This window comes from Camellia sinensis, chromosome 1 (genome assembly GCF_055761805.1).
Source record: "Camellia sinensis isolate YWXY chromosome 1, ASM5576180v1, whole genome shotgun sequence".
Classification (NCBI taxonomy): domain Eukaryota; kingdom Viridiplantae; phylum Streptophyta; class Magnoliopsida; order Ericales; family Theaceae; genus Camellia; species Camellia sinensis.
In genome coordinates, this window is record NC_138961.1 from 71,043,044 (window position 1) to 71,066,048 (window position 23,005).

Sequence of the window (23,005 nt, forward strand, 5' to 3'; positions counted from 1 at the left end):
GGGCCAAACCATGAGTGGGCCGGGCTTCAAAATGGCGGTCCAGGTCCAGGCTTAGAGTTATGGGCTAGGCTCAAGCCCGAGTCTAACTGGGCTGGACCCACTTTGGACCGCCGACGAACCACGGACCATTTTTACACTCTTAGATTTAACTAACGAATGGCTAATATATAGACCCATGTGTTAGAATAGTTTTTTTAGTTTGTTGTTTAGAGGCATTGCTAAAGCTGTTTGGGTTTTTTGGTGGGTTGATTTTGTGGGGAATCATGTATTTTAATTTCTGTTAAGTCCTTCTTAACTTTTATGTTTAAAAAAAAAAAAATCGTGAGGCCAAGGGGTTGGTTGTATGGTTGCGAGTAGCAGTAGTAGGGGTATTTTGTACCTTCCGAATCTCTCTCAGTGCATTTCATCTTCCTGTACCTTTAATTTCATATTGATTAATGAAATTTTTTTTTGCTGATCAAAAAAAAAAAAAATATAGACCCATGTGTTATAAATTTATATTTAGATTAAATACATAATATATGTCAAAATTAAAATATTAACTATAATTTATTCATTAGTAGAAGAAAGTCGCAATTAAAGTGTAGTTTAAGATCCACTCAATTATTTTTATGTATTTTTATCTGTTTTTGTTTTTTTTATAATTATAAAAATCGTGAAGTTGAGGAATTTGGAGACTAGAGGTAGACAAACGTCGAGCGGGGCCAGGTTACTACATAGTTAGAGATTTTGTATCTGTCGAAGCCCGGTCCGACCCTAACATCAGGCCTCTATATTTGCCCAAGTCCTGTCTAAAAACTAATTATAAATTTCAAGTCCATCCGTCGGGCTATATGTTAAAAAAATAATAATTTAAACATTTTATAATTAAATTCAATCACACATTATATTTCTTAAATAAATATATTGATATCATTATAAATTAAAAGATTTTGTATATAAATTGAAAATTTTCTTAAATAAATTAAATCACATACCATCACAAATGTGAGTTTAATAAAATTAACAAATATAGAGTTTAGATCCTAACAAAAAATATATATTTTAATATATTATAAATAAATAATTAATTAATTAATTTCTTAACATTTAATTTTTTAACAAATCAGATCGAATTGAGTGGAAAGTATAAATTCAAAATTCAACTTATTAAGGCCAAGTTTGGGGACTTTAAAAAAAGTCAAAAAGTCAAAAAGTTACTCAAAAAGTTAAAAAGTTAACACTATTCACCAAAAGTCAACAATTACGGCTGCACAACTCCCAATTCAAATTTTTCCTTACAAATCAATTTTTACAATTTTTTATTACACATTTTTCAATAAAAAGTCAAAAAGTTAACCCAAACATCCATATTTTCAACCTCAATTTTTTAGTTAAAAAAGACAAAAAGTACACTTTTTTAGTCATCCCAAACTTGACCTAATATTTCGCATTTAAAATATTGACTCGGTCCAGCCTAAAACAATCTTTCAATTTTCTTTAAAAAACGAAGAGGCCGGCCCAGCACTCACCCTATTTGGACAGTATTACGCAGCCCGCGCTGCTTACTGCGGCGCCGCTGTTTTGATCGAAGCACAAAATTAAATTATGAGTAAGAATTTACTAAATATTTTATCAAACTTTTTATGGGTGTGAGACCTGGACACATGTAGATTTGTGTCTAATATTAGCAATATGAGAGATTTAATAAAACATTTGAAAGATTATTTAGGGTTTATAACATTACTCTCTTTAGGGTCAAAAAACATAAGTTAATTATTAATATTCCCCCATCTAAAAAAAAAAAACAGAAAAGTTAATTGATTCTGATTGTATTCCCATTGAGGGTTGAATCATTAACCCGTGATCCAGTCGTTTTTTTGGTTCAATGAGAGGTCCCATTTTCAAAATATTGCATTGCACTATCCAATCCAAATTGAAGTTTAACTCAAAATTTTCGATTCCTTTTTAATTTTTTCATATATTATAAATAAGAGAAATATCATATAAGTGAGATTTGAAAAAAATAATTACAAATGAGAAAGAAATTTTTACCACTTATATATAAGGATGTAAATTTTTAGGACAAGATAATTTTTGATCTAACAATATTCAAAATTTCTCAAGTAAGAATTCTCTCTCCCTCTCGGAAAATTATTAGGTACTTCCAGTATAACGTGTGTACGTATTCTTTCACCAATCATCATTCACCATGTCTCCTCATTCTCATATTCCTCAATCACTCAACACAAAATCATAATATTTTATATTTTTCACCAATTAAAATATCATAGAATATTACGTGATCGTACTCTCATAGAATACCCAATAATGGATTCTATTTTCTTAAATATTGACATTAGTCATATTCAATTTCTCCAATTAGCCTCATCACCTTTTTCAATTAATTCGTGGTTTTGCATATCAAGCACGTAGCTGATATAGGTTTCAATTACTTAATGCTAGATTAATTTTCACATATCTATTGCTTCACTTCCTTATAAATTTGTGGTGTTTAAGGTAATTGTTGTTACCATCGGGTGGTGGCCTAGTGAAGAAAGCATATTTCTTCACAGGTGTGACGCAAGTTTGATTCAGTAGTTCTTCGCAGAGACTTTACTCTAGACTCGTCTGTGGCGTATGGTTGAGCTCCGTTGGTGCCTCGGTGGTGGATCGCTTCCTTTGGGCTCCAATAGTGCCTCGATGGTGGGTCCATTTTTTTGAGTTGGGTTAAATCAGGCTGCCAACCGATTATTCCAGAACTTGAGTCCACGAATGCAGTGATGACACCTCAAAATATTTTTTTTTTCAATCAAAAAAAAAAAAAAGAAGAAGAAAGAAACGAAAAGAAAAGGTAATTGTTGTTCTAATAAATGACAAAGAACATGTACTTCACTTCTTATAAATTTGTGGTGTTTAAGGTAATTGTTGTTGTAATAAATGACAAAGAACATGTTGCTGAAGTGATAAAAGACATGTTGAAGTGATAAAGCCTAAGTGAAATATTATTATCACAAGATTGATGAGTTAATTTGTGACTGCGCATTTCATGCTCCTTCCATCTTGCCAACCTCGTGCTCTTCTCCCACAATTCTCTTCCAAAACCAATGTTCCTTCCAAACTCTATCCACCTGTTCAATTGGCACGTGTTTAGTCTCCGGCAAAAATAGGTATATAAATCCGGTCATCAACACCAATCATCCACCAAAAAAGAAGAAAATCCCAGACTTGAAATAGCAAAGCGTGGCCAGAAAAGTTTGAGCAATGATGAAAGTGAAGAAAAAGCTCAAACCCACATTAATACTTTGCCCGGCTGATCGTATCTCTAATGGAAAAATTGCACCTGGAACTAACCATCCTAAGGGACCCCATGACCAACCATACCCTGCAACAAATACACAAATCAAAGCCAAGAGTGCAAAAGCATACCCTTTGCTCATCTCACCATAAGCCCCTAGCGTATTTGCCATGATACTTCCAACCATTGCTTGTGAAGCTAACATCTGTATTCCCCCAACCATAAATAGAACTCTTCGGCCAAGTTTATCGACTATCAACATTGATGTGAAGGTCGAAGTAGCATTCATAGACCTAATCAATACTGCAGACAGTAATGAAGCGTTTTCGCCTAGACCTGTGGTTCGAAAAAGTATTGGAGCATAGAAAGCGATGGCACTAATCCCTGTGGCTTGTTGAAAGAATGGTATTGCTATTGCCATGACAAGTTGAGGCCTGTATTTTCTTTCTGTGATTTTCTTGAATGGGTGGGTGACGGTTTTGGCTATGGCACTTGCATTTATGAGATCATCAAGTTCAGCTTCAACGTCTTCGGTGCCTCGGATTTTTTGTAAGATTGACTTGGCGTTTTGATGATCATCGGTACGCTGAATTAGACTGTTGGGTGTTTCTGGAAGGAAGAAGAGTACTCCCAAGGTTAGAACAATAGGTGGCATTGCTGCTATGGCTAGAGAGATTCTCCATCCCCAATCACCTTCCATCTTTTCTGTGCCATAATTAATAAGGTTTGCTGATAAAGCTTCCATGTTAAGGCTGAACTGGAAGCCATTGCTGATTGCTCCTCTATATCTGGACGGAGCCATTTCTGAGAGATATAGTGGTACTGACTGCATAAAGAGTAGAAGTAAAAGTCAATCATATAAGTAGTATGCATCTTTACTAAAATTTCACTTTTGCTTAATCACTTTCAATTATAATAGTCAATCCCTTATATTTGAAGTCAAATTGTAATCTTATCATTCTATTTGTCTACAACTAACAAAGTTGACGAAACTTGTCATTTGAAGTATATGTAATATTACTCATATCTTGTATGGTATTTCATCAATAAAGGTTTTTTTTTGTTGATTGTACGGGAAAGAAATAAACCTTATCGTATAATCCTGTTGATCAAGTCTGCGTTCCTTCGTACAACGTCGCTTTACTCCCTGAAAACACAAACATGAGCTAGCCGGCGGGTGTGTGCCGGATACCTCTCCGATGCCTAAGTCAGCAAAATAGACAAATAGACAAAAAGTCCTATGTATTCGGGAATCAAAGTTGTGTTACCTCTCCATAGGTGATGTTGTGAGCTTTTATAGGTTCCGTGTGGCACAATCCAAGTAGGACTCTTACTCCTCCATATAGAGTCCTTCTAGGAATCACCTTCCTGAAAGATAATGTTTATCCTTCAACACCCCCCTCACTGCTTAAACCAAGTGAGATAGTTCTACCACGGTTGGATGTCAATACGACCGAGATAACATGGCCATGCTAAAGCCGCAGACTAGACCGAGCTCCCACTAGCTCGGTTCTTCCTTTCACTGTGCGTGTACCTCGGTTGATATATTCCAACTGGGTTGTCTAAAACCGTGCTATCCACAATGAGCTTGGACCGAGCTATCTAACAGCAAGGTCCTAAGCAGAAGCCAACATACTTCGGCAGAATATGGTATGACCGAGCTAACTGTTACCGCTCTTTTGGACCGAGCTAACTATCTCTACTCCTTCCGTGGTTATTCTTAGACCGAGCTAACACTTGCGAGGTCACTTCCATACCTGGACCGTGCTAACACCTGGACTGTGGTCCACTTACTAAGCCCTTTTTACTATAGCCCATAGAACGCCCCATTATCCAGCTCGGCCCAATTTATATATAAATTACCCTCTCACTGATAAAAAAAAAAGAAAGAAGTATATGTAATATTTTTATTTTCTCATTAGCACCACTTTTACTAAAATTTCACTACTTTCACCAAAATCTCACTTTTATTCCTTCATTTTTAATTTCGATTAACTTTATTAGCGGTAGATGGACAGAAGAGTGAGATAAGGGGTTGACTATTATAACTAAAAGTGGAGGGACAAAAATAAAATTTTAGTGAAAATACAGGAATACTAAGTGTAATTTACCCGGTATAGATTTCTCAAAATGACACCTAAGCTAGTCATACAAGTTAAGAGTGCATGCAATTGAACCCCAAGGGTAGTGGCCGAGCGGTAAAGCTTGGAGGATAAAATCCACAGGTCTCGAGTTCGAGCCACCCCTTAGGGGCCACTGGAGGTTGGCCCGATCGGTAACTCCAGGGCCCCGGGATTAGTCGAGTCTACAATCGGAGCCCGAAAACCCGGTTATCAAAAAAAAAAGAGTGCATGCAATTGAGGGGAGCTACCAGCTTAGCTGAATCTGAAGCCTTGCTGGAGTTGGCATTACGGTGTCCCTATGAAGCAGTATGGCTGGTTGGGTTTGGGCTTGTGGGTTTTGTACTTTTGTTTTGTGATTTTGTTTGTTGTGCTGCTTGGTCGCTCACCAACTTCATGGGGCAATAGTAAGTGATTGGGCGTCCATCCTAGTACCAATCAAATTGGGATTGGTTTGTTTCGTTATAATGCTGTTCTCTCTCATGCTTATCTTTATTGATGTATTTACTTCTTTTATCATCCATAAAAGTTTATTTTGCTGATTAAAAAAAAAGAAAAAAAAAAGAGGTGCATGCAATTGAGAGCATATCCAGTACAATGTTGTTTATGATAAAAAAGATGAGAAATTGCACGGCACTGAAGGTATGTATTTACCTTAATCAACATCCTACAGTTTGTAGTAATTTCAATTAAGTGGTATTTCAAAACACAAAAAATTTAATTAGTATCTAAATTAAATTTATTTCAAAAAAAATTATTTTCTTCAATTAATATAATATTTTGATTATACTAGAGACAAACACAAGATTCAAACATTGGGAGAGAAGTTTATACATGTACCTGCAAATTTTGTAAGGAGCATGCGATTAAGTAAATTGCTAAAAATTCATCCTTAATCCCATTACACAATTTAGTCTTGATAATTGTCATGGCAAAATAAATAGACATTCTGTTGTTGCATAAACAAGTAAAAGTAAAGCAAGATGAACAAATCTATCTATAAGACAAAATATGTTGATTTTCATGTTTATACTAACACTTGGCACAACTCAAAAATTATTGATAACATTTAAAATATGAGATGTATAAGGATTATGAATCTCATAGTTTTGCATCTAAAATTTCAATTGAAGTTTTTCTTGTACTGTGAAGTCATTGGGATAAAATATCTTTTAAAAGACCTATTACCATTTCTAGTCTAGAAACTAAAGCAAAGTAAGAATAATTAACTCTACCATATCTTAATTAAATTGATTGTTCATTAATTCTTCTAAATATCTTTAATTCTTAAAAGACTTATTGAAGAAGAAGAAGAGACAAACCAAAAGAATTGAAAAAGAAAAAGAAAAAGATGAGGAAGAACTAAATTAGAAAAATAAGCTTTGAAATAAAGATGGAGAAAAGAAAGAAAAAACCTAAAATGGAGAGCTAAAGAACCAAAACAACGACCAAAAAAGAAAAAAGAATAAGAAGAGAAAAGAAAGTATTGGAACACACACACACACACAGGAGGATTAAAATTTGAAAATGGAGTCTGAGTTGAGGGGAGGGGGAAACTAAGAGGGACTTATGTGTAGGTTTTAATATGTGAATTTATTATCTAATAGGTCCTATGATAATTATGTTGGAAAGTAAGCTTGATAGCCACCACCTTAGATAGCTACCCTAGCCACTGAAAATCTGTGTTGAAAGATTACTGAAGCATGAAAATTCAAAGTTTGAAGGCTTAATGTCAAAATAAGATTGTATTGTTGTATATGCATTTAATGCCTTCACATTACTAGTTTTATCTATATATAGCTATTGTATTTGGAGATTTCAGTGTGGAGAGAAGAAGAAAAGAGTGTAAGAGTTAGAGAGATAGAAAGAGTGTTTCTCCTTGTTCTATAATTTTGCTTGGTAAAGTCTATTTTTTGTCTCCAAATTTATCTCTCTAAATTTTATTTAAAGCTACCATAAGTAGTTTGAAGTCCCTCTCCCACCAACAGTGGTATTAGAGCACCAAGAGAGCTTATTTTTTCAAAAAAAAAAAAAAAAAACAGAGCATCGTTTCAAATCTTGCCCAGAAATCAAAGTTATTGAAATAAAATTTTGATCATACCAATGTGGAGGTCTTATTGAGACGATCACACTGAAAAAAACCACGTTGAAAACCGAGTCCTACAGAGCTCGTATGCGTTCCACGCGCCGTCAACGCCGTCACTACACCCCGTCGCTACACTTAGTAACGCTCGAATTTGCAGAGTCCGACCCCTATGACATACGATCTAATCCATTAGCCCGGATCCGGATCCGTATTCAGGGGCTAACGTCATTGACGACGTCATTGTTGACGTCAAGTTGAACTGTCAAGCCAAGCCGAGCCAAGTCGCAGAGGAGCCGCGCCACCAAGCCACAGACCGAACCGAGCTACACCGCTAACGCCACCCTGACAACATTCGATCCGGAGCAATTATTCGGTGCTTCTCACAAGTTCGAGATTCCACCAATCTGAACCATTTAATTATTTTTGCTAGATCTAAGTCGTTTGAAGTCCGTTTTTGGTAATCCAATAGTGCTTTCCAACTATTTGCAATATTCCAAACACATCTGTACAATCAGAATTTGTAAATTACATCCTAAAAATTTACAGATTTCTTAAAGTCAACTAATGGCTAACACAAACAATTTCTTTCAATCCCAGTTTTCAAAACTCAGCAAGGAGAACTATGAAAATTGGAGTATTCAAATGCAAGTCCTACTAGCCTCACAAGATTTGTGGGAGTTAGTGGATCGAGGATATGACGAGCCAGCTACTGTCGAAGATAAAGGAAATTTAAATGAAACTCAAAAGACGGCGTTAAAAGATTCAAGGAAGAGAGATAAAAAGGCCTTGTACCTACTCTATCAAGGCATTGATGAGTCAAGCTTTGAGAAGATTTCAACAGCAGCAACCTCTAAAGAGGCATGGAGTATTCTTCGCAATTCACGCCATGGAATTGAGAAGACAATCAGAGTTCAACTCCGGGTGTTACGTAGCGAATTCGAGATGTTGCACATGAATGAGAATGAGTCAATATCGGAGTACTTCAACAGAACATTGACCATTGTTAATCAGATGAGAAGATATGGAGAGAAGATAGAATCTTTTCAAGTGATAGAGAAGATTCTATGATCACTTAGTCCCAAATTCGAGCATGTGGTTGTAGCAATAGAAGAGTCCAAGGATCTCAGTGTCATGATCACCAATGAGTTGATGGGCACACTAGAGATTCATAAACAAAGGATCAACAAGAAGACTCCCACAAGTTCTCTAGAGCAAGCTCTTCAAACAAAGCTATCTTTTAGAGATAACATAAACGAGCAAGGGAGAACATCACAAAGAAGCCAAGGAAGAGGCCGTGGTTACAATAATCAAAGTTCTGGTTTTCGAGGAAGAAGCGGAAGTGGTCCAGCCGGAGGAAGAAGAAGTCAACCACACTTTGCTCCAAGATGAAGAGCAAGAGGAAAATGAGGTAGTTACAACAACCGACCAGGATTTGACACAAGCAATGTTCAGTGCTACCATTGCTACAAGTTTGGGCATTACAACAATGAATGCCGAAGTAGAGCAACAGCCGAAGCTAGAGAGCAAGTAAATTTTGCCAAGCAGGAAACAAACAAAGTCGGAACTACAGTCCTATTTGTTCACCATGGAGATACTGAAAACCAAAACAATGTTTGGTATCTAGATTCGGGAGCCAGTAATCATATATGTAGTAAAAAAGAGTTGTTTGTCGAGCTTGACGAGATTGTACAAGCATAAGTCTCATTTAGTGATTCTTCAAAAACTCTAGTGAAAGGAAGAGGCAATATTTTGATCAAGCTCAAGAATGGAGATCATGATTACATCTCCAATGTTTATTATGTTCCTGCCATGAAGAACAATAGTTTGAGTATAGGACAACTCCTAGAGAAAGGATACAACATCAGCATGAAAGATTGTCATCGTACCATCAAAGACAATCATGGTAATTTGATCGCTCGGGTGAGAATGTCCAAGAATCGAATGTTTGCATTGAGCATCCAACATGATCTTGTGAAGTGTTTAAGTGCCATCATCAAAGAAAAAGACTGGCTATCGCATTTGAGGTTTGGACATCTCAACTTCAGAAGCTTGAAGCTATAGTCAAGCAAGAATATGGTGAAGGGCTCCCTCATATTGCTCATACTAATGAAGTCTGTGAAAGCTACATTCTTGGTAAGCATCATAGAACTAGCCTTGCCAAAGAAGTGAAATAGAGAGCAACAAAGCCGCTGAAACTAGTGCACACTGATGTGTGTGGTCCTTTGAAGCCAATGTCAAATGGACAAAATAGATATTTTCTCACTTTCATTGATGATTATAGTCGGAAGACATGGGTGTATTTTCTTAAAAGAAAGTCGGAGGTGTTCAGTATCTTCAAAGAATTCAAAGATTTTGTAGAAAAGCAAAGTGGCTGCTATATTGACATTGCGGTCAGATCAAGGTGGAGAATATACATCTAAAGATTTTTAAAAGATTTTGTAAAGAGCATAGCATCAAGCATCAAACAACACCATCCTATACGCTACAACTGAATGGTGTTGCTGAAAGGAAGAATCACACAATCTTAGATATGGCAAGGAGCATGTTAAAAGGAAAATGATTCCCCAAGCAATTTTTTGTTGAGGCCGTATCATGTGTTGTGTATCTACTAAATAGATGCTCAACTAGGAGCCTTCACTCTATGACTCCAGAAGAGGCTTGGAGTTCACATAAGCCAAGTGTCAACCATCTCAGAATATTTGGGTGTGTTGCATACACCAAGATTCCAGAAGCAAGAAGAACCAAGCTCGATGATAAAGGAGAAAAATGTATCCTTATCGGATATGGAGACAAAATAATGTGATACAAGTTGTATAATCCCATTACCAGAAAGGTGATCATGAGTAGAGATGTGGTATTTGAATAAGAAGAAGCTTAGAACTATAATCAAGATGAAGCTGTTAAAGATACAGAACTCATTCTTGAAGATGAAATATTAAAAGCTCTGGTTGAAATCACAAGAGAAGTTCAAGATGAGCCACAAACTCCTCCACATAGAATACCTGCACCTAGATCACCAGTTTCTCACAGAAGTGATGCATCATCATCATCATCATCAGATGACAGTTTTTTCAAACAACCAAGACCAATGAGAAATTTACAAGAGATATATAATGCTATAGAAGAAGAAGATCTGAATTTGTGCTGCTTACTCGCAGTGATCCACTTACTTTCTCAGATGCCATCCAAGAAGATAAATGGAAGAAAGCAATGGATGAACAAATTCATGCCATTGAGAAAAATGACACATGGAAGCTTACTATTCTACCAGAGGGGCATAAACCCATTGGAGTGAAATGGGTATACAAGACAAAAAGGAATGCACAAGGCGAAGTGCAATGTTATAAGGGAAGATTAGTGGCAAAAGGTTACAAGTAGAGAGATGGTATTGATTATGAAGAGGTGTTTGCTCTAGTTGCCCGGTTGGAGACTATCAGGCTAATGATTTCTTTGGCTACCCAGCACAAGTGGCAGATCTATCAACTTGATGTGAAATCTACATTTCTTAATAGTTTTCTTGAAGAAGAAATCTATATTGAGCAGCCTTTGGGGTATGTTCAAAATGGGCATGAAGACAAAGTGTATAAATTAAAGAAAGCACGTTATGGATTGAAGCAAGCTCCGCGTGCATGGAATACCAGAATTGATCAGTATTTTCATGACAATGGTTTTGAAAAATGTCTATATGAGCACGCACTATATTTGAAGAAGGAAACTGATGGAAGAATGTTGCTTGCTTGTCTTTATGTTGATGATCTAATTTTCACCGGAAACAATCCAGCAATGTTCAAAGAATTTAAAATAAGCATGGTCCAAGAATTTGAAATGACAGATATTGGATTGATGGCTCATTTTCTCAGCATTGAAATGGTATGCCAAGGAAATTCTCAAGAGGTATGGAATGGAGAATTGCAATCCAGTGAACACTCCTGTAGACAGTGGAGTGGAGCTCAAAAAAGTACAAAGGCAGGTGATGTGGATCCAACTTATTTTAAAAGCTTAGTTGGAAGTCTTTGTTATCTTACTTGCACCAGACCAGACATACTCTATGGAGTAGAACTAATTAGCAGATATATGGAAACACCGGATTAGTTACACTTTTATACAGCAAAGAGGATTCTTCGCTACATCAAAGGTACAGTCGATGATGGTTTATTCTATAAACCAACTGATAATTTCAGTCTTGTTGGCTATTTAGATAGTAACTGGGTGGAGGGACGTGACTTAGATGAACGAAAGAGTACTACTGAGTTTGCTTTCTTTATGGGAAATACAGTGTTCACTTTGTGAGAACCCGAATATAAAACTCAAGTAAATAATTAAATAATAATAATATTATAATCTCAAATATTTTGGTAGTGAATCCTAAAGTGCAAATTAAATATTTGAAAGGTCTTTTAATTAATTTTTAAATCTAAAATAAATTTATGATGAAAGTCTTTAATTTAGAGGCAAGATTTATTATTTATAAATAAATAAATAAATAAATAAATTTAAGTGCCAAATTAGTAAGTATATTTTGATCTAATAATATTTGTATTTTATTTAAATTAATGGGGAGAGAAAATAAATTAAAACAAAAGATAATATTTTAGGGCCTTTTGTTTTGTGTAGATACATAATGTAACCCTAGGTTGCCTAATACATTCTATAGCAGCAGCTACAGCAGCCACGGGGAGAAAGAAGTTGAGAGAAAAGAAGAAGAAAAAAAAAGGGTTGCAAACAAAGAAGGATTTTTGGGTGTGTGGTAGGTCTTTGTCTCTCATCTTCCTTTTGTTTTTGTTCTTTATCCTTACTCTATTATTATTTAGTTCATTGATGGAGAGGTTGTAGATTTATGTATTTTGTATATATATATACTGTTAAGAAATTTGAGGAGTTAAATTCATGTATAAAGAATGGGTGTAATTCTTAGTCCAAAAATTCTGCGCATAATCACGAACTTTAAAAATCAAGAAACCACATCAATCGGATGAATTTTAAACTGAAATTTTTACAGTAGATCAATTACATATTGAATTGCACATCTGAATTTTTTCATAATTTTTGGGAGTCAAAATCCATATAAATTGAGGTATTCAAATCTGTCCAGGAAACCAGTAAGAAACAGTAAATTCGGGAGTATTGTTCTCTTTGGGTATAAATCCAAAAATTATCAAATTAGTGTCATTAGAATCGGTTACGAGTCTAGTTTCGTACGTTTTTGGCCTTGCATTGATTGCTCGTGTATATTAAGAGAACCGTCAATTTCTTTAAAGTGCTGCAGAAAATAACCTGTTTGGATACAATAAATTGTAGATAATTATTTTGATAAGCAAATCAAGTGAAACCAATTGGGTTTGAAACTTAGGATATATTAGATCATATCTGGAGGTTATTGGAATTTTTCGAATAGCGTGGAGTGAGTTTTGTAATTTTCAAAATTAGCGAATAGGTTGGGAAGGCTTGTTTGAAATTCTGTTTTATCTTAAAGTCACAATTAATTAAGTTTTGACCGGAACCCATGTCTTGGGTGATTTTAAACCTTGAAGAACATGAACTTAGATAATATTTAAGAGTAACGGTGAGTTGGGTTGAGCCGTGTTAGTGCGCTTTAGTTGAGGTTACTTAATTCATATTTTTTAGTATTTTTAAATTAGTTGTGACGTGTAGTTTTTATACTTGGTTCAGGGCACTAGTTGGACTTTCACACTCTATTCGATGATTATATTATTTCGTTTTCAGGTGAGTAGTTTCATGCTATGTATTTTTATAAATGTTCCCCTACCCTGAACTGTTGGAAAATTAAATTGTTGTTTCATGATTAAACTGTTTTAATAAATTATTATATTATCAATTGAATCAAATTATTTCTGAAACATGTGTGAACTTGGCATACTGTAAACTATTTGTTTTGGTCTCATGTTTATAATGATGAACTACCATGTTTTGCGAAACTGATGTGTATTGATTATTGGGACCATGTGTGTTTTTAGTCCTGAGAAATTATTCCACTGTGTGTGGTGACTCTGGCCACTAGGGAACAGATCCGAGTTGGGCCGTGATGACTCTAGTGCTCAACGATTGTAAGGAAAAGACCTTTAAAAACAACTAGGTGACCTTCAATCGGATCGTCTTTGAGAAAAGGCCCAGGTGCCACCCTGAGGATGACTCTTAGTTCGGTATTGGATCCAACGGGGCTTATAGCCTTGAGAACTGTGTGGCAGATTATTTGTTTTTATTGGTACCCAGAAAATTATTGGTGTTCATGTTATAATCTGTTTTAAGTGGAAAATGTCGTTTATCATGTTCTTGCGAGACATGAGTATTTTAAGTGTTGAACTGTGAAACCTTCTTTTTGAAACAGATTGTATTTACCAAACTGTATGCCAATCTAATTTCTGTGATATATATCTTATTTTGGAATTGAATCTTGTTTTCAAAACTGTATTTATTATCCATGTTGCTACTCACTGAGCTATCAGTTGACTTAGTTGTTTACCATTTCCAAGTGTTAAAGGGACTTAGAGTCGACTCATGGCGTAGCGGAGACTCAATTGCATGGACCTCTAGGGCATTTATTTAATATGTTTTAGGTTGCTTTGTCGAGTTTTGTGCATACATTGTGGTTGAGTTTTATTTAGAATTATTTTAATTTATGGGCGGTTTGTGTCCCATTTAGTATATATATATTTTTAGGAAGTTGGTTATGACTTGTTTTTCAATTGTGGCATGTTACTGGATTAAGTGTTGATTTATTTATTTCTGGGCTATCATCACATTTATTCTTTATGATTTTGGGTTCATGTTTAGGCTTACGTGTGCCTTGGGCTAAGTCCCTGTGGGCCACGGCCGGTCATGCCCGGATTTGGGGTGTGACACACTTGGTAGTCCAAAAAGCAAGCTATTGTGACACTATCAACTTGCAAAGCTAAGTATGTTACAGCCAACTCAGCTGTGTGTCATGCAATTTGGTTAAGAAATATGCTGAAGCATTTAGGATTTTCATAAGAAAATCCTATTGAGATCTATGTTGATAATCACTTAGCAATTGCATTAGCAAATAACCCAGTTTACCATGAAAGAAGAAGTAAGCATATTGATACCCACTATCATTTCATCTGAGAGCATGAGAAAAAGAGAGAGGTGGAGTTACTTTCTTGCAAATCTCAAGATCAGCTTGCAGATATTTTCACGAAGTCATTGAAAAATGACCTGTTTAACAAAATAAAGATAATACTTGGGATGAAGTAGCATGGAGAATCAAGCTTAAGGGGGGATGTTGAAAAGTAAGCTTAATAGCCACCACCCTAGACAACCACCTTAGCCACCGAAAATCTATGTTCAAAGATTGCTGAAGCATGAAAATTCAAGTTTGAAGGCTTAATGTCAAAATAAGATTGTATTGTTGTATATGCATTTAATGCCTTCACATTACTAGTTTTATCTATATATAGCTATTGTATTTTGAGGTTTTAGTGTGTGGAAAGAAGAAGAAAAGAGTGTAAGAGTTAGAGAGACAGAGAGAGTGTTTCTCCTTGTTCTATAATTTTTCTTAGTAAAGTCTGTTTGTTTGTCTCCAAATTTATCTCTCTGAATTTTATTTCAAGCTACCATACACTACAACATTTTCTTAGTTTAGTGACATTTGAAAGTGCCACAAAACTATTCTTCTAATGACATTTTTTGGTCTTGTGGCATTTTGAACAAGTGCCACTTCTATCGGTGCCACGGTAGATACGAGTGCCACGGTAGATACTTGCAAGTGTCACCGCACCATCATGGCTAAAAACTTTCAATGACATTTTAATGTCATGGTAGATATTATTTGTGACACTATCAAGGCCTATTAAAAAAAAGAGTTAGTGACACTTATAAGTGTCATTACACCATCAAGACTAAAACCTTTCAGTGACACTTTAATGTCATGGGGTAGGCACTATTCGTGACGCTATCAAGTGCCATTCATGACAATAATTTGTTGTAGAACAATTTGATCAGTTCTTGCAGAGACTCGAACCGCCAACCTCCCGCACCATAAACCTTATACACCACACTCTTCCCACTACACCTCTATAGCACCATATGATTATATATGCAACAAATATTATTTATATAGTACATACATCTATATTAATATAAAAAGTATATGTATAAATATAATTATTTTATTGAACATAATTTATATAAAATAAACTATTTACTAGTAAAATAAAAAAAAGACCACTTTTGGCGACTAAAAATATTTTTTGGTCGCCAATTCTATATTTTTGGCTACTAATTATTTTTTAGTTGCTAAAAAACTTAACTTTTGTCGACCAAAATCAGATTTGGTCACCGAAGATGCACTTTCAGCTACCAAAATTTTGGTCGCCAAAAAATTTAATTCCCCCCTTAGGATTTTAGTTCTCTCGCGCTAAAAATAATCACTTTTGGCGACTAAACTTATTTTTTAGTCGCCAATTATAGACTTTTGGCTACTAAAATTTTTTTAGTCACCAAAAAGCTTTACTTTTGGCTACTAAAATTTTTTTAGTCGGTAAAACCCATATAATCAGTGACCAAACTTATTTTTAGTCGCCAATTATAGACTTTTGGCTACTAAATATTTTTAGTTGCCAAAAAACTTTACTTTAGGCTACTAAAATTTTTTTTGTCACTAAAACCCATATAATCAGCGACCAAACTTAGTTTTGGTTGCCAATTGTAGACTTTTGGCTATTAAAATTGTTTAGTCGCAAAAAGCTTTACTTTTGAGTACTAATGCTGTTTTGGTTGCTGAAAGCTATACTTTTAGCGACCAAATTTTTTTTGGTCAGGAAATTTAGTCGCCGAATATGCTTTTTCCTGTAGTGTATATTCAGTTTAATTTATTTATTTTTAATCATTTACTGCATTGTAAAAATTTTAAAAATATATTGGCATTTTTTATTTTTTCAAAAATGTCATTATAAGCTTGGAAAGTTTTTGACTTAGTGGCATTTCTCAAAATGCTATAAAATATTTGTTTATGAAACTTTTCACCTAAGTGCCATAAAAAGTAATTTGCACCTACCTAGTGTCCTGACATTTTTTAAAAAATGTCATTGCTACTAAAGTTTAGTGGCATCTGTTGGTAAATGTCATGAACATAATTTTTTGTGTCATTATTTTATAAAATGCCATAAAATTGATGTGACATTTCTTTATTGAAATGCCACTAGAGCCTTATATGTTTGTGGCTTTGTGGCATTTATCTAAATGTGTCACCAAATATTATTTTTGTGGCATTTTCTAAAACATGCCACTAGTATAGTGTCACTAAAGTGTGTTTTTGTTATAGTTTTGTGACACTTGTTCATTGAAATGTCACTAGAGCCTTTTATGTTTATTGTTTTGTGGCATTTTTCAAAAACGTGCCACTAAATATCATTTTTGTGGCATTTTTTAAAAATATGCCACTAATGTAGTGCCACTAAAGTATGTTTTTGTTGTAATTTTGTGACACTTGTTCATTGAAATGTCACTAGAGCCTTTTATGTTTGTCGTTTTGTGGCATTTTTCAAAAACGTGCCACTAAATATTATTTTTTGTGGCATTTTCTAAAAATATGCCACTAGTGTAGTGCCACTAAAGTATGTTTTTGTTGTAGTGATAAGTAGTTTGAAGTCCCTCTCCCACCAACAAATTAATGATATTTTTCATCATACGCCATTAAAAAACGTCACTCATTGTTAATTTTCAGTGATAGATTGAAATTTTGTCACAAAAAAGTCACTAATTATAAGTTTTAACAACAGTTTAAAAAATCTTTACTAATTTTCAATTTTCTGCGATAATTTGAAAAATTCGTTATAAAAAAAGTCACTAATAGTAAATTTTAGTGACAATTTATAAAAATTGTGACAAAAAAAAGTTAGTAGTTGTCAATTTTTAGCAACAAATGCAAAAAATTGTTACAAAAAATTATTTTTAGTGACCATTTTAGTATGACTTATTTTTAATAGAGCTTGATGAGAATTATGTTTAACTATTAGGAGTTATTGATAGTTTAGTTGAAAACTAAAACAATAAAGAATAAGAAGAGAATAGAAAGTATTGAAACAAAGAAAAGGGGAGTTGTTAACGAAAGGTTAAGGGTAGAGAGAGAGAGAGAGAGAGAGAGAGAGATTTGAAAATGAAGTCTGAGTTGGAAATGAAAATTATGCCAAGTCACAAATCGCTTCATTATTGTTTTTTAATTGTTTGCCACCGTGGGTTTTGAACTTTAGTGTAGCCCAAGTAATTGTACCTCTAGGTTTTTGTGGGGAGGTTTAGGGCTTGAGCTTTAGGAGAAGCATCAATCATCCAATTATGCTAGTCTCACTTACTAATCTGATAATATTAGGGGAAGGGTATTCAATAAATTCTCAGGGATACCTCCAATCCATCTTGGAGCATTACTGCATTCATCCTGCTAAAGTATAGTTTTAAACTAAAATGAATGGGCGTTGCCAGCTTACTAACGCAAAAATTTTGGACAGTTTTCGAAAATAAAATTTACAAGTGTGTAGCATGATTGATTTAGCAATATATCAAGACGATGATTGTTCCTTTCATTAATCTAATAACCTTCATTTTTTAGTAGGAGTTGTTAACGAAAGGTTAAGGGTAGGTTAAGGGTTTCATTTCATATTATCAACCTCTTCTGATTCTTAAAAAAAAGATCATATATGCTATCAATGCCATTCACTTTTATGCCTTTTGCCTACTATGATTGAAGCTATGTGCTCTAAAGATGGTCTTGCAAACAAAATAGTTCGGGAAGGATAGCATACCTGGGTTGAAAAACCAACGCCAACTCCGAGCATGACACGACCCGATATCAGCATGAACACATTAGAAGCTGCACCAGCAAAACAAGCCCCAGCAAGATATGGAGCTCCTCCGACAAGGATTGATGGCCTACGCCCAAAGGTTTTCGTGACCGATGAGGCAAAGAGGGAAGCAATGAGGCTGGCGACATAGAGCGAGGATGTGAATAAGGTCAACAATTCACTGTTAAATTTGCAGTAGTTGCTAACTTTGGTGTCTTCTTACACATCCGGGAAGAATTTCTTTAGAAATGCATCCGTGGAGGACACTCCACCTTTCCATTCACTTACATATGTTAACAAATTTGCTACAAGTTTTTCTGAAATATTTTTAAAATCTTGTCTATTTTAATTACACTATAATTTAGTAATTGTAGTAGTATTATCTTTTCAACAAAGTCTGGCTCCTTCAAAATCAAAATATATAGTGAAATATGAAGTAATTGTGTGACTGGCGCACATTTTTGCTTGCCTATGATATGATAAATTCATCTGCCTCATTTTGTTTGCTTTTTTGCTTCTTTGAAACCACTTAAATCTTTGGACAAATTCAATGCAACTGTTACCTTTTCTGTCCAAATTAACAAAATTTGTGACATCTGCATTTTTAGAGTGCAAAAATAAAAATAAAAATAAAAATAAAAGTCAAAGTCAATTTCAATAGAAAATGACAATATTACCCTTAATGTCAACTTACTTTTAAACGATGTGAAAACCTATTCCTAAATCAGATGGGTGTAAAGTAGACTTTTCCTTAAATCGTTTTTAACGCCAACCTTCACAACGAAGAATTGGAAAATTCATATCTCTTTCTTTTTTTTTTTTTAAACAAATAAGCTTCCTTTGTTTTGAAAAAAAAAAAATGTAGTTGCCATTGACTACCATAGAACCCCAACTTAATAGAAACGAATCGTGTAAAATTGAAATAGTTATAAACGCGAAAGTTAGAAATAAAATTAGACACAAGATACATATAAATTGAAAAGATTTTACATGATTTTTTAGTGGGATCTACTTTTAAAAAAAATCTTATCGATGCATATAAATTTTGTGTCTTAAATTGTGACAAATTTATGTGCTTGTAGACTTAGCAATACTCAAAATATATGAGAATCTATTGAAAATATATACCATCTTGAGTACTTAGTTACTTAATATTCGATAATGGTATTGGATTACCCATTATCCATGTTTGGTGGTCTTGTAGTGAGAATTGAATTACCTAAAATTCCAATGTCGTAACCATAAAGAGATCCTCCCATGGCAGCCATCATACAAGATAACACCACATATGATGTCATCCTCCCATTGTATTTCCCACTTTCACTCCTTGCTTCTGATTTCTTGGCCATGGCTAGCTTCTACCAAGTTCACTCACGAAGGAGCCACTCGACACACACACACACACACACACATATATATATATATATATCTAGGTCTACGGGATGTGTGAGTAACTGAACGTGCAATATTTGACGTGTTGGAGATTCTTTTTGGTCCTTAGAGTAGCTTAGGTAACATTTGAAAAATTATGTTGTTGCTGTGATTTTTTTTGAAAATAAAATTGTGTGATAAAACCTTAAGTGAATGGGTAGTGTAATATAATAGAGAATATATATAGAGAAGATGAGAGAGAGGGGTCTAGAAAGTGGGTCTAATTTTTTGGTCTAAATAATATTGTTTTATATTTAAATATATACTAATCAATCCCAAATGACTGGATTTTAAAAAGTGGACTCATATATATATATATATAGGGCAGATTATGAACACCCCCTCGAGGTTTGACTAAAATATAGGTTCCTCCTGGGTTTGGGAAATTATAAATTGCCCCTGAGGTTTGTATTTGCATACCAAATGAGAGAGCAATTTGTTATGCAAATATAAATCTCAGGGAGCAATTTGTTATGAAAATATAAATTTCAAGGGGTAGAATGTAATTTTTCAAACCTCAGGGGAATCCTTATTTTAATCAAACCTCAAGGGGGTGTTGGGGTGTTGGTAATTTGCCCATATATATATATATATATATATATATATATTAAAACACTCTCATAAAAAAATATTGAGAATTTAATGGAATTTAGAAGTGACGAGGCTTTGTACTTATTAAAAAAGAAAAAGAATAAGCCCCATTCTCTTTAATATTAAGAATTAAATGGAGGTGGAATTTGGCATATCTATTGTTAATATTGAAGAACCTTCTAGTACATCAGGTGCAATCCCAGTTGCAACTGCAAGTTCAGCTACAGCTCATGCCAGTTCAGCTTCAGCATCACTAACAGATCATATTCAGCTTCAGCCCAAGGTTCACCAGCTAAAGCCTCACTGACAGTTATGTCTTTTAACTATTTCCGTAGCTTATGGTGATTAGTTAGAAGTAGTTAGGATTTATTAATCAGTTAGATATCACTTGTATAAATATAATCTGTATCTTAGATACGTTTTAATGAGAATTGAATTCAGTTTTTCTTCATAGTATCAGAGCCCCTCTAAAGCTCTCATGAGCATAACTCTGGGCCATCCATGGCTTCTTCTGATTTATCTATATCTTCCTTATCTTCTAATCTCAAATTGTTGATCTCTAATCTCAGTTCATTCATTACAGTTAAACTTGATTCTGTAAATTTTTTGATATGGCGCAGTCAGGTCCAGAATGTTTTACGTGCAACTGAGTTGTTAGATTTTACAAATAGATCAGTTCCTTGTCCACCATTGCAAATCAAAGATTCAAATGGTGTTGAAGTGATCAATCCAGATCGAGCACGGTGGAACAAAATTGATGCTCATCTGCTAAGCTGTATAACAGCTACACTCACACCTCCAATTTTTTCTTCTGTTCTTCATTTGAGCCATAGCTATGAGGTCTAGAATGCTCTCTGTAAACGATTCACAGTGTTATCTAGATCTCACATTCATGAAATGAAGAATCACTTGAATCATCTGACAAAAGACTCATTGTCAATAAATGAGTATTTGACTCAGATAAAAGACCTTTCTGATCAATTAACTCTGGCCTCTTCACCTATTGATGAAGAAGATCTGGTACTTCTCACTCTTAATGGATTACCAGATGAGTTTGATGCTCTCAAAACCACTATTCGAGCACGTATTGAGCCTATTTCTATGGTAGAGTTAACATCTCTATTGAGTTCTGAATCAATTCACATTGAAGCTAAACAGAGAAAGTTACATTCTCATGAGCCTTCCGTTGCTTATACTGCATAGCGTGGTTCATCTAGTACTGCTTCTAAAGGAGGACGCTCATTCTTTCGAGGTTCCAGAGGTGGTTTTAGAGGTGTTTCTCGTGGTGGCAGTGGCAGATCTACTTCTCGTGGCCGAGATCGATATTACTCCTCCAACTTAACTTGCCAAATCTATGGAAAAAGCAGTCACACTGCCATAGACTGTTGGCATAGACTGGATGCTAACTTTCATCCATCCTCTTCCTCTAATTTTTCTTCTCCATCTGCGTCAGCATCTCCTTCATTTGGCTATCCTTCTCTTTGAGCTTTTGTGACTTCCACTCCATCTACTATTTTTGCTGAATCTTCTCCCTGGTACCTTGATTCTACTGCTTCTGATCATATTACTCATGATCTCTCTAATCTCTACATGTATCAGGATTATCAAGGACCTGATCAGATTACTGTAGGCAGTGGTTAGTCATTTCCTATTCATCATACAGGTAAAGGCCTACTACCTACTCCTTATTTTTTCTTTAAGCTGAACAAGCTTTTGCATGCTCCTATCTCCTCCAATCTTCTTGTTGTGCATCAGCTCACTAAGGATAATAATTGCACTATTACATTTGATGAGTCTTCATTTGTGATCCAGGACAAACACTCGAAGGCCATTCTGCACAAGGGCCATAATGCTCATGGCTTATATCACTTTTCACATTTGTCATCATCTTCCTTTACTGCTGTGCATGTTCTTCTTACATCATCATCTCATGCTGTATTTTCTGCTACTACTAGTCCTATATCTGAGGTTACTTGGCATAAAAGATTGGGTCATCCCTCACAATCGAAATTTGCAGCTTTAAAACAACACTTATCTGTTGCTCACAATCACACCAAATCTACTGATTTTTCTTGTACTCATTGTAGTATAGCTAAAAGTCATAGACTTCCTTTCAACCTTTTTAATTCTACTGTAAATAAGCCCTTATCTCTTATTCATAGTGATGTATGGGGGCCATTTCATTCTTCTTCCTCTTGTTACAAATTCTATGTGCTTTTCATTGATGAATATAGCAAGTTTACTTGGCTTTATCCTCTCTGTTATAAAAGTGAAGTGTTTTCAAAAATTTTGAAATTTAAAGCTTATGTTGAGACTATATTTTCTACTAAATTGCAAGTGCTTAGGACTGATGGAGGTATTGAATTTGTTAATTCTTTTATGACTCAAGTTCTGAAAGCTCAAGGCATTGTTCATCAATTATCATGTCCCTACATTCCACCTCAGAATAGGGTCTCAGAATACAAACATAGACATATTATTGAGACCACTATTGCTTTACTTCATCACTCTTGTGTTCCTATCAAGGTTTGGTTTGATGTAGTCTTCACTACTACTCATCTCATTAATAGACTCCCTAGTGACACTCTTTCTCATAAATCCTCTTATGAACTTCTTTTTCATGCTTTACCTGATTACTCTTTTCTCAGAGTGTTTGGGTGCCAATGTTTTCCTTGGTTGAAACCTT

At 34.8% G+C, this 23,005-nt stretch overlaps 1 protein-coding gene across 1 annotated transcript; it reads right to left on the reverse strand.

Annotated features, from left to right (window-relative positions):
* Window positions 1-3,026: 3,026 nt before the first annotated feature.
* LOC114289205 (hexose carrier protein HEX6) lies at window positions 3,027-19,646 on the reverse strand. Its single transcript, XM_082892835.1, is given in 3 exon segments — window positions 3,027-4,103; window positions 18,259-18,569; window positions 19,517-19,646. Coding segments are annotated over 3 exon segments (1,518 nt in total).
* Window positions 19,647-23,005: the final 3,359 nt, after the last annotated feature.